Genomic DNA, 15,975 nt, shown 5'->3' with positions numbered 1-15,975 from the left:
ATAGCCATCTGTAGAAGTTAGCTAGCATGTATACCCTATTAATCTTTGGAAATTTGGTGTTAATGATTTTCATTCAGATCACGTTTTTAAAACATGTAACTGAAATGTGTGGAACGTGTGCCATTATTAGAACAACTCATGTCAACCTGGGAAATTTGATTAATTATTCATAGATTAAATAATTCATAATTTTACTTAAACGTATTCTGAATACCAGACATCTGTTGCATAAGCCTGAAACATATTTTCTGAACTGTTTAGGGTAAAGTGGAATGCTGGGATCCTAGAACTAGAAATCGAGTTGGGCTGTTGGACTGTGCTTTAAGCAGTGTGACAGCAGACACAGAGTGAGTAAAGGCTACTTTTTCAAAGTGTGTTCTGTTTTTTTCAGAAGTTTTGCTTTTAGAAACACCTACCCATGGTCTTCTGTTCTCATTACTAGTGTGAATAAAGGGGTTTCTTAGTCATGGAGGAGTTATTGATCTGAGTAGTAGTGCCTAATTTTCTATACAACGACAAGTTGTGAATGCAAACAATACAGCTTTTTGAAGTAGTATTTCTGAGTGATAATTGTAAATTAATTTACGTTAATTATCTTAGCTATTTTTAACATTGAAAAAATTATTTGCAGCCTTTATTGAAAGAATATCTAACTATAAGCATTGTGCTTTGCAGGATAGATGCTTTACCATCCATTTCAGCACTGAAATTTGATGGAGCTTTGAATATGGCTGTTGGAACATCTACTGGGCAGGTAGACTTAACTTCATCTATAGTAGTTCTTAGGAGATCCTGTTCTTGCAAATGCCAGTCCAGGTCTATCATACGTTGAGTGCATTTATTGTAATGTAAATATATATTAATAAAAGTATTTATAAGAGCATAAATTATGTGTATAGAGTAGTGATAGTCATTCTTAAACTGCAAATTAATTTTGTCAAATGGTCTTGCTCTTCAGAATAATGTAGGGACCACTTAAAATCATCACAACCTACATACTATATAACTTCAAATTCTGCAGTTTTCTTATAACTTAAGAGTCAAGTATGCAGGGGAGTTGCTGCTTTTTGAGACTATCAGTACCATCTCAATGCAACGTATATACTGTCCCTTATCTTGATAGTGACTAACGAAGCAGAAGTGATTGTCTTTCAACTATTGTTTTTATCCTTATCTTTCTGTAAGGGATCATTTAGATTCATTTATTCATTGTTACCATCATATTTGTAAAGTAGAGTATGGGGATTTTTTTCTGCCTCCATCAGTATTTTGGTGAGCTTAGAAAACTGTAGCTTGTTCAAGAGCAGATAAGTATGTAAGAGTTGTATTTGTGATAATGTTAGTATATGTGTCAGGCAAGTTTTATTGGAGATTATATTTTTTTATCAAACAAACTGATAATATTTTTTCCCCAAGTATTTATGCTTTAGTATTCATGCTTTGCCTGTGAAAAATTTAAGGTCTTTCTCAAGTTCCATAGGAAACTTTGGAGATAAAAATGCAGGTTTCTGGAAGACAGGGCCCGTACTCTCTACTTTTCTTAAAATAAAAAATGATGTTCTGTGGTGTTTCACTGAGTGAAAGTGATACTCACTGAATATGGAAGGGAGTCTGAAAATTTAAATCTTGCAAGAACAGCACAAAAATTTGGAAGTGAAATATTAGTAATTAAGGAATACTAAGCCTTGAAAACGATTCATTTTTTCAATAGAAATTAAAAAGACTTTAGAAAGATTATGAGCTCTTAAATTTGCTCCTAATTTTTTTTAGACTGTAGCATTCTGAGGTTAAAATACATTGTCACTTAAGCTGTTTTCAGAATTTAAAATTATTTCTTTTACATAAATCCTGTCCATGTGTTTAAGTAAAAAATCTCAAGTTTAGTTAAATCTTTATTGAAGATCTGGTGTGCATGACTTCCTCGTGATATTACAATATTGTAAGTTTAATCTGTCTCTTATTCTTCAAGGTTTTATTATATGATCTCCGGTCTAGTAATCCATTAATAGTCAAAGATCACTACTATGGCCTGCCTATTAAGTCAATTCAGTTTCAGCATCAGTTGGATTTAATTATCTCTGCAGATTCTCGAATCATAAAAATGTGGAATAAAGATACGGTAAGTGTTCTGATGTTGCTGCATTCAGATTTTTTTTTTCTTTTTTTTTTTCATGCAGCTTGAATAATAAAGCTGAAATTCAGCGTAGGAAGTTGGGTTTTTAATGTGTCCTAATTTACATAGCATTTTGTCCTGTCTGACTAAATAGACCAACATCTGGGAAGGTATTCAACAGCCTGTCAGGTATAAGAATATAGTCTGAGGTACTTTTTTTAGCTGTTTGTACATGTCTGCCTAGGATGCTTCTTTCAGTAGAAGGATTTAAACATAAAAAGTAGTATCTTAGCCATTGCCCTGGTTTGTGTATTTCTCACAGTGTGCCTGAACACACTCAGTTATGATTTTTCATTAGAGAAAACATGGTCATTCCAGTTCCCTGCTCAAAGAAGGGCTGACTTCAAAGGTAGCTCAGTTAGTTTAGGATCTATTAAAATTAGGTACTGCTTATTTTCACAGAAACCTATTTGGATATTGAAGCAGATACTATGCCTAGATCCAAATAGCAGTGTGTACTATGCTGTATTAATGGATTATGTTGCAATAGGCAGCATCTCTATCCCTGTCTTTTGCACCTCTAAGTGAAGTGGAAATCTCTTAAGTTTCATTAAGACTTTCTGTCATTATATTATGCTGTTCTTTTTCTTATCTTTCTGTCAATGCAGCTTGCACAAAATATGTTACCCTATAGATTCATAGTAATACTACTGTAGCTTGGTTCGGTTTGAGGGGCTATCTTTATTCATTGTATTCCTTCTAAAAAACATGCTCCATCTGTGCTTTTCTAGCTTTATAACGAAACATATCAAGAGCAGTTATGGTAGTTTAGAGGCACTTCTTTCTGACTATTTTAGGCAGTCATTTCTCTATTGTTGGGCTTTGTCATGAACTTTCAACAGCCTCTTTTATTTTTTCTGTGATTGCAAGCAGTTTTTTGTAAGCAGTTACTTTATATTGTTTAAAAGAGCAAATAAATTATTGGTTATTATTTAAAACATCTGCAGTGGCCTCTCTCCGTTTTTCCTAGGTATATATGTTTCCCTCATTGAGAATGAAACACTGCAAGGTTTGTCAGGTGGCCTCTGCAGTGGGAAAAGGGAGGGTTTCTTACTGCTGGAAGGCAAAGATAGCTTTGGACTCTTTCCTAGAGTATGTTCCAGCTGGCTCCACCTCTCCCAGATGTTGGTTCCTGACTATCTCTGGCTGGGAACCAACTGCAGAGGCAGACTGCGGGGTGGAGAGCATATGGCTTTGATACCAGAATAGCCCCATGCTGAGACGTGCCTTGGGGTGGGGAGCGTGAGGCTTTTGTCTGCTAAGACCGGGGTGGGGGAGGACTCTTATTAATCATCGGGGAGAGACCAGAGGTGGGTGGGGTAACAGCATGTAACTGGGAGGGAAAGGAAGGGCCCAGAAAGGTAGGTGGGATTGCTGCAGGGAAAGAAAAAAGAGGAATAGGATCAAAATTTGCTCTGCTCCTGTCCCTCATTTAGAACCGTGTAGGCATGTACTCTCATGCTTCAGATTCTGTGGCCCAGTTCTTAGAGACTCTTCCTTTTACTGGCTGTCTTGCGTGTTGGCTTATAAGAGCACCTGTATTTTGTCTGGGTTTTTCAGACTCTGTTCCAATTCTTATTTTTTTTTGAGAATGTTGTTTCCTGCTTTTACTTTTTCTTAAATAACCTTTATAACTTCAATTCTGATCTAAGCTAGATACCACTGGATGCTTTTACTACTTTTGTTTTATATTTAGACCTCTTTAATACTGAGTTTATAAATTACAGATAAAGTGCTGAGCTGTGTTTCATTTTATGTAGATATGAGCAAGGTGGAGGAACCAAGCTGCAGAATCAAATTCCACTCCCAATCCATCATTTCAGCTAATGATACTTACCAAAATAAAATGATTTAAAACTACCACATTCAGACTTGAACAAAGAGAGGGTTACAGTGGTAATGTGCTGGGAACTTATGGACCTCACCCCACCTTTTGCATAAAATAAAATAAAGCAGATCTGACACACATATTTTGAACACAGAAGTGTGAGCTGAGAAATCAGAAGTGCCACGGTATGTTGCTGTGTCTTCAATAACCAATGGGCTACACTTCTTTATAAGAGATCGGATCAGAGACAAAATACAATATTGAGTTCCTTGTGTTATGTTCAGATACTTTAATAACATTTTATTGTTCTGCAAAATCTGTTCCATCTTTATTCCATTATATTTCTTAGCTTCTATAATGGCTATTCTTAATGTTTAGATTTACTAAATTTAATTATATTGTTTGGAGTTCTTTATAATATATTTTCTTCCTACAATTTCAGGGGAAGATATTTACTTCAATGGAGCCAGAATATGATATCAATGATGTCTGCCTGTATCCAAATTCAGGTATGTTAGATACATTAATGTCTTAGTAAGTTCAAAAGGGAAAGCTTGTGTTAACACAAGCTGTGGTCTTTTTTTTTTTTCTGTTCAGGTGATACAAATTAGGTCCACTTTCCTCCTTATGACAGAGCTAGGAAAAAATGGTTACTTGTCAGTTAGTGTCATTGTTTCCTCTGCATCTGTATTAAATCAGAGCCTCTTTGCAGTGAGGAGCTGCTGTGCTGTCTATTGAGTGATTGACCTCTTTTGCCCTTTCAAATACCTGAAGTGTTTCATTTCATAAGAATAGGAATTTTGGCCTTTTGTCTTGGCTAAGTCCCAGGTGAGTTAGAGCTTGCTTTCTAGAGGTAGGAAAAATCTCTTTACAGCAAGTTTACAAATTTTTACAAGTGTTTACAACTATTTGATCTTTTCTTGTTTTAGGTAATAGCACTTATTGTGCCCTCCCTGACGTTGAATACTGTGGTTTTAAGTGTAGATTCCTAAGTGCACAGATTTGCATGCATTTTGTGACTGTTTTCAAATTTGCTCTGTCTCATAACGTTATGTTTAGAGGTCAAAACTGAGGGTCACTTTTAAGCACAGTTTCCAGATCCTACCTTAGGAGTAAAAATATTTTACAAAATCGTGCTTGTATGTGCACGTGTGCTTCGGTTGTACCTCAGATTGCAACTGGCCTTAATTTTTTCTGCTTGATCTGAGTTGCTTAGTTCTTAACTAGTATGTGACACCTACTTCCTTTTTAGAAAGCAGTACTGAAAAAGATGAAATAAAAATTAGGGTCACTAGGATGGCACAGGACAAAATTCTTGTTCCAGAGAATGCCTATGTTGCAAACTCTGATACTATCTTCATTTTAGAGAGAGGTAGCAGTAAAGACAGAGCGACTTGGATTTTGATTCATACTAGCAGCTCAAATTCAAGATTGTAGATAAGCGAGTTTGAGATTTCTAACAAGTTAAAACTTATCTTGTCTTTTCTGCCAACTTCAGTTAAGAATGTGTCCTTTTTTTTTTGTCGGTAAGATGAGCACTGAAATACTGATCCCTACTGAGATGGTGGGCATTTTTGATCTTATGCAGCAGCAAAACTGTAATGGTCTGCAGGACCTTGCTGATGACAATATTAACTCGCTTCCATGCTGCTCAGGTTTAGTCCCCTCTGAAACACACTGGTGTTTTGCTACTCAGGAATTGAGCTAGGTTTTTCTGAGCCCTCAGAAAGGCACCAGTACCATTTTTATTTGTGTTCCGTGTATTTGTTTTTCCGAGATCAAAGTGCCAAAAATAATGTAAGCAAAGAATCAAAGCTCGCCAAAACAGGGACTTTATGGCAGGGCGCTGAGGGTACACCTCAGGTGCCCTGGTTGTATGTATGAGTTCCTTCTGGGATGTTTCAGAATAACTGTGTGGTAAAAGTGTGGACTGTGCGACATGGAAGCAGACAAACCTGGTCTTCTCTCATCCACAGTGGCTACAGAGAGAATTCATTGAAGTGAATTATCTTTAGCATTTCATCCAGGTTTCACCTTTGATAAGCTTATTGATTTTATCCAAAAGAGAACCCAGGAGTGAATTGACATCCATGCAGCATTGATAATGAAGGGCGCATGACAGGGAGTGAAACAAGTTATTTATTTGATAATGTAGAATCTTAGCATAATTTAGGTTGGAAGGGACCCCTGGGGGTCGTATATTTCCTGCTCAAAGCAGGGCCGAACTTGGAAGTTAGATCCAACTTCAAAGACTTGAAGTTAGATCCAACTTCAAAGTCTGATCAGGTTGCTCAGGACATAACCAGTCAAGTTTGAATATCTACAAGGATGGATGTTAGTATGGACGCTCTGTAGCCTCTGTGGTATGCAGACATGCCTCAAGTGCTTTTGCAGAGAAGATTTTCATGAGACTCTGCAGGAAGAACTTTGTAGCGCAAAGAATTGAATGCACTTATCTCCCTAATGTTGCTTATTAGACATTACTTTTTCATGTGTTTGTGATCTAGACTGCGCATTCCAGTCCTGTGTCCCGCGTCTCCACCTTAAGTCAGTTCCGCTTTTCTTCTTGTTCTTTCATCAGCCATGTCTGTTAGGGGAGCAGGTGAATGTCTTGTGATAAGAACTGTTGTGGGGTGAACACTAGATTGTGTTTTATAATAATATGGAAGACAGAGGCGAAAAACTAGAACATGTTGCAGTGAAAATTAAGTGACTTAAGGGAAGAGGTGGTGCATTGCATGTTTGTCATAAATACCGTTGCTGCAGATTTTAAGATGCCTGGCACCACCTCATGCTCATTCGGAATTTAAAGAATAATTATGTTTGAACATCTGGAAATACGGAAATACTTTCAGTGATAGGAACTTGCAGTTGTGGAGAGCTGGAAATACAATATAAGTACCGGTATGGCTATGGCTCAGTGCTGTCACTGGTGCCCCAGCATTCTCAGAGCACCCCTGGATGTTCATGAAGCCAGCATGGCACAGGAAGCCCAAGAGGTATTTGCCTAGCTTGTGCTCCAACAGGTCGTGTGACACTGCTGCTCAGAAAGCCCGTATCCTAATCTCACCCTTTTCCTCCTATATTTGCTTGAAACAGCTTTGCAGTTCATCATTACATGGAAGGAAATGCTTTCATATTTTATTTCACTGATGTGGGTCAAAATTCAGAATTTGTTTCATACATGTTTTGTTTCAAATTGAAGAGAGTAATTTCAGAAATGTCATGAACCAGAAGTCATTGAATCTACATTTAGAATGCTTTTGTTTGGGGAAAATTGTTGTCTAGTATGTCTAGACATTTTACTTTTCCATTTTATAATTATAATTTTATTACAACAGTTGTAATAATCAAGTTTTGTTTTAAAATCCCAGAAGGTAGCTGATACTTTCTATTAGTTGCAGCTCTGTTTTACGTCCAAATGTCTGCTGCATGTGAAGTAATGAAATAATTTTAACACTGCATTGAGTTGTAAAAGTGAAACTACATTGTAACATAAAACATTCTGAAATATTTATGTTAAACGGTGGATCACTATAATGTGAATTATTCTTTTTCAGTAGTTTTGTGGGAGTTTTGTTGTAGTTGTGGTTTTTTAATTAAATTATTTTACCAACTAGCTTCAGTACTACTACCTTTCAGGGAAGCAAACCCTTGTGTATCTTTGACCAAACTACATCATGACAAACATTAGTGGATCTCTTAAACTAGTTGTGAATCTCTTTTCTCTGATCTCACGTGCACAGAATGGGGCTAGGAGAAAAAAGGTTTACCACTTACTGAGTAGCCTTGACTCAGCTTCAGTTAAGTTGTACAATATAAACGAAACTTAACAGCATCTTCAGTGTATAGAAATTTGTGCCTCATTTGTTTCAATTATTGTAAAATATTTTTTTAAAAGTAAAAAATTTGCTTTTTCTAAAACTGCTTCTCCCATTTACTACCGCTTCATAGTCGTGTTTTCATTCCTTTAAATTGATGGTACTGTGTTGTAGACCACTTTCCGAAGATGGTTTTATTAAAACCTTTTCCCTGAAAAAAGAATTCTCATTTATTTCCCTCTTAATGTGATCAGGCTAGGCCACTGTGTAGTTTTTTAGGGTGTGGTGTCTCTTCCCATAAAAATTGGTTAAAACTAACAAGCTGAAACAATGAAGATGTGTGGAGTAGAGTTCCCCTTTCACAGAGTTTTTCCCTTTTTTTATTCTTTTATTTCCCCTGTAGTATACGCCCATGTACTGTTCCAAAGTCTTTTTTTTTCCCTCCTTTAATTATTGGTGGAAGACTCTCAAAGAGGAGGTTTTCCCTTTACTGTCATCTTTGAAGCACCTGCAGAATTAATTTCTACCCTTTTATCTCTAGTGATTCATATTCAGTCAATGGAGAAATGCTTTGTCTCCTGAAATAGTAGCGAGCATGCTGGTATGTTAAGGGAACATGTAATCTATGTACTATAGTATGTACATGTAGTACATCTTGTGTGTGTGTATATATATGCGTATAATACTGTAAATTCTTGCTTTTTCCTTAAATTGCCTGCAAACCTTTCCAGGTATGGTTTTTAGCCTTAGTTTGCTGACTAAGCTTTCACAAATTTCTTGCTTTGCCAGGAAAGCAAGCCCCCTTTTTTCTGACATTATAAGTCCAGCTGCGTTGTGTATTTTTAATGAAAGGATTAGGTAGGAAGGATTACTCCACCCATGTTAATTGCGTTCCTCTAGTTGGGTGTAAATTATATTTCTACCCTCTGGGTGTGTAGTAATTGACCCAATTATTCATAGTCTCGGTGGCATATGTTACAGTACTTTTAGATCAGAATGTTATCTAACTTGATTGCTCTTTTCTTCTTCATATTCCATCTCTTGTGTTACCTGGTGATCAGCTACATTGGAAAGACAAAATTGAGATAAATGTAAAAGTATATGCCAAATGTCCTTGTTACTCTCTTATGTAGAAGGAAATTGAGAGTATTTCTCATTTTGAACTTAAGTGAGGTGTTGTGGCAGTTGGAGATTTTCCATGGATTTTAGTATTTTTACAGTAGTTTTTTATATTTGGAGTGTTTGCAACCCTTATTCATGGTGCTTCTTAGGTACATTCATAGGTATTTGAAATTTTACATTTGCCCCGGTTGGCTAATATCACTAATATTACTGCATTTGAAGCCACAATATCTTGACTCTCATTTTGTGTTGACAAGCTGCTGTTGTGCTGATTTCCCAAAATGAAATACGAATAAATCATGTTATGATTTATGACTTTGTTTAGACAAAACAAAGCAAAACAAAAAAACAAAGCCCCCTTGTATTAATAATACAAGTTTATACCCAAGGTATGTTTTAAGTGCAATACTAACTGGAATTTCTCTAAATGGTATTATGGGATGAACTATTTGAATTTATTATGAAAATTGACAGCCTGCAGTTGTCAGGACTTAGTGTTGCTTGAAGTGGTGCTGAACAGTTGTTAAGATAGAGGACAAAAGGGGATGAATATGTAGGAAACGAAGCTTCGTTAATTGTGCTGCTATCAGACCTTTCTTTCCTTAGTGTTTGACACAACAATTTATTATGGGTCCCAATTAGTTGTTCCATTGCAGGCCAAGAATATGTACCCGTATGAGCTACAGTTAGTGTGCTTTCACCCCTCCTCCCCTAACCCATGAAGGGTTCTTTCCCTACAAATACTCAGGTTGCCATTCTAATTTTTTTTTTTTTTTATGCCAGCAAATTTTCCATTTTTTCCCTTTCTTTTCCTGGGAAGATATTTTAAGTCATATGTACAAATCTACTTCATGTAAACTAAATGCCTCAAGTGTGTATATATATATATATTATTTTTTTTTTTTTTTAAAGTAGTGTTATCCTTTTGTGACCAGTATTTTTAAATGTGGAAATTTCTTTTTAGGAATGCTAATGACTGCCAATGAAGCCCCTAAAATGAATATCTATTATATACCAGTAAGTAATACAAATTGTTGCTGATATTGCTCTTTTAAAACTCAATTGTTTGGTGCCATTCAAATATTCATGCTGGAAAATTTGCTGCAAATTCACATCTACGTTCTCTGACTTTTCATGATGAAGTAAATTTAAGCTAACCATAATTTATTCATCTAACATATTGAATTACTAAAAAAACAGCCTGTAATTTGCCTTTTGCTACCAGTTCCAAAACTGGCTAGTGGCAGTAGGAAATTCAAGTGGAGCTTTGCTGGAAAAAGTAGTTTTTCATAGCTGATCAGAAAAGAGCTCCTAAATAGGGACTGTATCGCTTACGTTCAAGACAATTTTGCTTTGTTATGAAATATTTCATTACTGTCTTCAATATGCGGTATATAGTGACATAGTCATGGCAGTAAATATTCTTCTCTGTTCTGACAAAGGAATGTTAATGTGTGGCTTCAAGTATGGCTCTTGGCAGTAGCTTCTGCTCAATGCCCTACTTGAATTGCAGCTTTTCTCTTGAGCAGCTCTTCACTTGAAAGGCTTAACTGTAGGTTAACTGTATGTTATATGTCTGCCGATTAGTTTTAGGGAGACTTAACAGCAAGCCTTCTAGTGTTAGGGAATGGGACAGAAAACTACACCTGCATTTCACTCTTGTTTTGTTTTTCATTCTACAGTGCATTCACTAGGGGTTTTTTGGCCTGGTAGGAAATAAATAGTAGGATATATATATGCTTTGGATAACAAAGGGTGAGGGACCAACAAATATTTTGTATTTTAAGACAAAATACTAGCTGTAGTTAGAAGCTGAGCACTTTGTTTCTGTTTACCTTGTCCTTTGTAAGATTTAGAGAGTAGCTCTCCAAGCATTTTTTTAGCTGTCGTCCTTTTAATTAATGAATTGGGGAAGACAAATTCCCATATTTTCAGTCTGAGTTTTTAAAACTTGAATGGACTAGTTACTCAATTTAAATAATTCAGATGGAAAAAGCATTCCTTCTGTCACTAAGGGTAAGGTTCAGCTTCTCTCTGAAAATTGTGCAGAGATTTTTTTTTTAGCGCAGGTGTGCATGATATATGAACTTTACAGCTATACTACATTAGAGGTGAGTATCCAACATTGCCACTTAGCCAAAAAATTATTTCATTGTCTTGATTGTCACTAGCAATGAATGTTTGTTAGAACTTGTTTTAGCCAGTATTATTGAGTGTTCTTGCACATATTGTAAATCAAAATGAAAAATACTTGTTTTTTACTTTCTCAAAAATGTCACTCTTGTAGAATCCTCTGTGAATACTGAATTCATGTCTCTGAAATCAGATAAGTAATTTTTAGCTAAGAAATAGAAGCACTCTATATTAGATCTCAGATCATAATTAATGGACATTAATTGCAAACCTGAATACTGACTAATACTATCTAGTATTTTTGCAGCATGCAGGCTATTCTGATGAAAATTAACACAAATTTTTCTTTAAACAATCTTCCTTTGTCACCGTTCTCTGGTTATGGGTACCTGAGTCTGCCTGAACTTATTTAGATCGTACCTTTTTATGGGTTTTACATTCACAGTGACACGAGAGTATACAAATGGACCCAAATGATGAATGTTAAAGCATAAATCCAAATATGAGTTCTATTTTTGAAATACTGTTGTGTATAAGAAAATTTAAAATTTAATTCAAAAGGTACTGCCCAGACCAAGTTTGCTTTTTGAATAAGCTAAACTTGTCCAGTTCACATTAATGGCTTTGAGTTTGAAGGCTCCTGAAGATACCTTAAATACTGGCATGATTCATAATTCATTTCAAAACATGGAATGCTTATTTTAGACAATAGAAAAGTTAAAGGTAGTGAGAAGAAGTTATTTTGAAATAGAGACAGAAGTCTCACACTCTAGTAACTGTCTTTTTTACCCTGTCTGCCTTTTCACAGGCAAGACTGAAAGGGCTGGCACAGATAGCATTGTGTAATTGAAGGGTTTCTTACTGCATTTCCTAAAAATCAAGTATGTAGCTCACTAAATCTGTTTTCGTTGGCTGTTTTGGTTTATTTTAATCTCCTTTTTAAATGAAGAAAATATAAAATGGAGAAGTTGTGTCAGCCTTAAGCGGCTCCAGGGCATTTGTTATTAAGGAAAACTCAATGTTATTAACATGTTCTTGTTACAGTTTTATTCCTTGATCTTTTGGGCTAGTTATTTGCACTCAGAGATGCACACCTGTCCTTTGGTTTCTATGTCAGATTATTAAGACATGGGTTTTTTCCATCCTTGGAACACTGAATAATTTCTTTGCACAGGGAAAGATGAGTTTAGTTGCATGTGTCTTTGGAGCAACACTTTAAAGAACTAGTGAATTGCTGTATTACCTGATCTCTTTTCATAGTCTAGTTTTCTGGCTTTTTCTAAGAACTAGGATTCACCGTTTTTTCCAATGAATAGCTTAATTTTTTCTATTTGTTTGTTTACTTTGAGATAGGCGTGAATACTACTTAAAATGTGTCCTCTGTTTTTGAGATGTTGACAAGAGCTGAGTTCTAATTCTTGAATTCCACAACAGAATAAATGGCTGGGGGAAATGTTACTACTGTAACGGACAGTTGCGTTTCAGAGCTTTTGGAAGTACTTTTACGTAAATAGAATCCATTCGATTGCCCTAGCCCCTCATTGCCCTGTGGTGCTAGTAATTATTCTTTTTTTAAGTCTTCACTGGAACAGCTACAAGGAATTACCGTGGTTATGGTCAAGGAGGATACTTAAAATGTCAAATGTATGGTGCTGTGCTCTAGCCCTTCTAGGTTACAAAATAAGAAAAAAAAAATCTTCAGAAGAAGAGATGCACAGAAGTCAAAGTCTTACGGAGCAGGAGTGCGTATGTACGCAGATGGGTGCAGACAGACCCAGCATCCTCTGTCCTTGATTGAAGTTGGCCAGACAGTGTAGGACTGTGTCCAGCCTAATATACCCTGCCTCTCAGCAGGTTTTATTAGCGTGGGCACAGTGCTGTGCTAACACAGCTACATGACTTGTGAACTAGAGCTGGCTCGTGTCCGGCCAGCTTGGAGTACGGTCTGACTGAGCTCATGTCTGACTGAATTATCTGTGTACATGTGCCCATTCTCTCCATTGTTAATGCCAAAGCTAAGTTTCCATCACAAAACCAAAAAATGACTGCCTCTCGAACTTCAGGATTACAAAAGAGTTGACAATGGGTATCATAATATTGTCCATAAATGAAATGGCATGCTTCCGCTTTTTCTGCAGAATTTTCAACAAGATAGATATGACATTTGAGACTAGGAATGTCTGAGAGAACTATGCTTTTCTTTAAAAAAAAAAAAAAATCACCACAGTTGTTCTTTGTGTGCAAAGCTGTTAGTAGAGGGAAAAGAAGGTGATATTTGGTTTACTAGAAAGGCCAGGCAGGTTTGATTTTAAATGGCAAGAAGATGCCTTCTGCAGGTACACAGTGCAGGGAGCGAGTAAAAGACAAATTGAATCTGACCCTTAAAATGAAATATTTCTTTTACGTAGGTAACATCTTGAGTGGCTTAGCTTAGAGACTTTGTTTTTGTTTTATTTTGCTGGGCTTTAACCAGGGCAAGTGCCTCTGACTGGAATTGGGCTCTTTGCCAATAGTTTAATAGTTAACTTGCAGTTTATGCAAACATTTGGAACCTACTTCTTGCCAGCTGGCTTCCTGGTATATCACTTTGATGTGTGCCTCAGGAAGGCTGAAATGAAAGTTGTGTGTGCCTTGGGATACTTTTCAGACTACTGACTCAGAAATGTAAGTTGAGTCAATAGTGCAACCAGGTCCTGGCCAAAGAAGTGAAGAGAGGAAGAAGCTTCACCGAGACGTGGTGGTCCACTGGCCTGTGATCTAAGATGAGACGGATTCTCTTACGTTTAATTGAGGCTGTCAGCTTCCGTGACATATAATGTTCTCTTTTCAGGTTGTACAGAAAAAAACCCTACATGTTAGCTCCTGGATGCTCTGGGTGTAAAGCAAGGGGCATAAACGTTATTTATTCTGAGTGTTTACTGCTGGTTACACGAACATGTCAGATCTTAGCACAGACAATTCAAATCAGTCCTGTCTCCTTTACTGGACTTGCAACTTTGGGCTACATATACATACTGAAACTGAAACTTGCTCTGTTCATTAGGCTGTTAAAAGAAGAGAGCAATTAAGTGTGTAATTAATTGAGTGTAATATTCTGTGTTCTGGATTTTTTTTACTTTCCTGCAGTCTTGGCAGAAAACTCCCTGTTGAGGCTAGAAGCAATGTACTTTTGGTGTAGAATAGATATTAAGCTCTTTAAAAAAAAATAAACCCTGGAGCGTCTCTGGCTTCTTTTCAGGTGGTTTTGGAAAATCATTTGATATCCTAGCGCTCTCCTAGTTCAGAGTTGTTGGAGTTATAAGCTGGAAATGTTTCAAGGGCAAGTATTTCTTGCCTACTCAATGATTCAGTTTCTCCAAGAATATCTTTATAATGGGCCTGGTTTCTAATACAATACCCACTTTGGATACATGGATCTCTTTATTGCTAGAAATATTTATTAATTTTGTCCTCTTCAAATTGGATGGCTTTTCAATTAAACCAGCCATTCCTGGTACTTCTTTCCTTCTTTCCTTTCATACATGCAATTTTAATTATTTCGTTTCTCCTTTTTTTAGGTCCTCTACTTGCCTGTTTTAATTACTCTTTATCACCATCTTTTTTTTTTAATGTGCCTCAAAAATGCTCATTCTTAAAAAAAGAAAGTGTGTTTTCCTTAGATTTAGAAGAAAAAAGTTTTAGAAAAACTGTAGAAAAAGCTAGTTTTTCCTTAGTAGTTAATCTGTGATTATGTTATTTCAGGGTTAAGGCACCAATTTCTACTAGCTTATATGTTTTCATTTAATACACTGGATATTTGATGAAACAAATCTGTAGAGGGAACTTGTACTGAAGGAAATATAAGTGAAGGCAGTTTTTTAATACCTTAGTTCACCCCCTTTATTTCTTTCTTGCTACTAATTTGGAACGGTTCTGGATTCTAAATGAAGGATGAACATGCTTTGGTTTGATTGTAGGCTTCCAGGTTAACTGCTTCTAAACTTACTTGTGACTGAAGAGTTGTGTTCCATTCACTCGCAGACAGAAAAAGCATTTATCTGAAATAGGTTAGTATTTTCTGTGAGTCTGGTGACACAGTGCTCTCACTAGTTCTCTACGAGGGGTTTTAATCATCAGATATCTATCCTTACAGTCTGTCATTTTTCACTTTAAAGGATGTGGGAGGTTTCTCATGCGTGGCACGCTCCACACTTACCTCTATGGTCATAGCCTCAGAACAGTTTTATCAGTCTAAGACTTACTTTCTCATCCTTTTATAATTTTTGGATTTACTAGTTGTCTTTTTCTCCTCTCTCGGGTCTTTATATGATGAGGATACAATTAGAGAAAAACACTTACCCACACCTTGTACTTCATGCCCTTGAGACCGATGTTCTGTATAGTCAGCTGTCGTTCAAATGGTTTGTGGGTGTTGGAGTTACAGCAAGATCTTCTGAACTGATTTTTGGCTTCTACATGGTAAAAGCTATGAAGCAAATGATGCCATTGTTTTTATATTTGTGGCAGGCATTTTGACACTATAGAACAGATTAGGACTAGAGTGTGAGATTTTGATTTCTTTTAGGATGTTTTCATGTCTTCTGACTGTCAGTATTAGGTCATTCTGGACTAATGCTGCCTCAACTGTCGTCTTGAAGATCGTATGATGAGGATGAATTTTTTAGAAGACAGTTGTTCATCTCCTTGCATACAGCCCTTACCTAAGAAGTTTTAGGTAAAGTGGAAAGTAACCATGAAACTGAATTGTTCTAAGAGATTTTTTTTTTTTCTATCCTGAAATAATATATAGTGTAGAAAAATGTTTCATTCCCTGGGAAAAAATGTTGTAAAATAAAAACACACTAGTTATGACATAAAGTGGGAAATGTTGGTCTTAACCTTAGTTTGCTTATTTTGAG

General features: G+C 36.2%; 1 protein-coding gene across 6 annotated transcripts in view; it reads left to right on the top strand.

The window, feature by feature from the left end:
• The window catches only part of NOL10 (nucleolar protein 10), a 61,332-nt gene that overhangs the window by 10,993 nt on the left and 34,364 nt on the right, over window positions 1-15,975 (top strand). For all 6 annotated transcript variants that reach the window (XM_087776134.1, XM_087776133.1, XM_087776132.1 and 3 more), the window contains exons 9-13: window positions 262-347; window positions 676-754; window positions 1,970-2,119; window positions 4,444-4,510; window positions 9,909-9,961. In XM_087776134.1, the coding sequence (XP_087632260.1) occupies window positions 262-347; window positions 676-754; window positions 1,970-2,119; window positions 4,444-4,510; window positions 9,909-9,961 (435 nt within the window). The remainder of the gene's footprint in view (window positions 1-261; window positions 348-675; window positions 755-1,969; window positions 2,120-4,443; window positions 4,511-9,908; window positions 9,962-15,975) is intronic.

This window comes from Nipponia nippon, unplaced genomic scaffold (genome assembly GCF_047370975.1).
Source record: "Nipponia nippon isolate SJK-2023a ecotype South Korea unplaced genomic scaffold, ASM4737097v1 scaffold_4, whole genome shotgun sequence".
NCBI classification, from domain to species: Eukaryota; Metazoa; Chordata; class Aves; order Pelecaniformes; family Threskiornithidae; genus Nipponia; species Nipponia nippon.
Note: the sequence above shows the minus strand (reverse complement) of the source record. Positions and strands in the feature narration are given on the sequence as shown.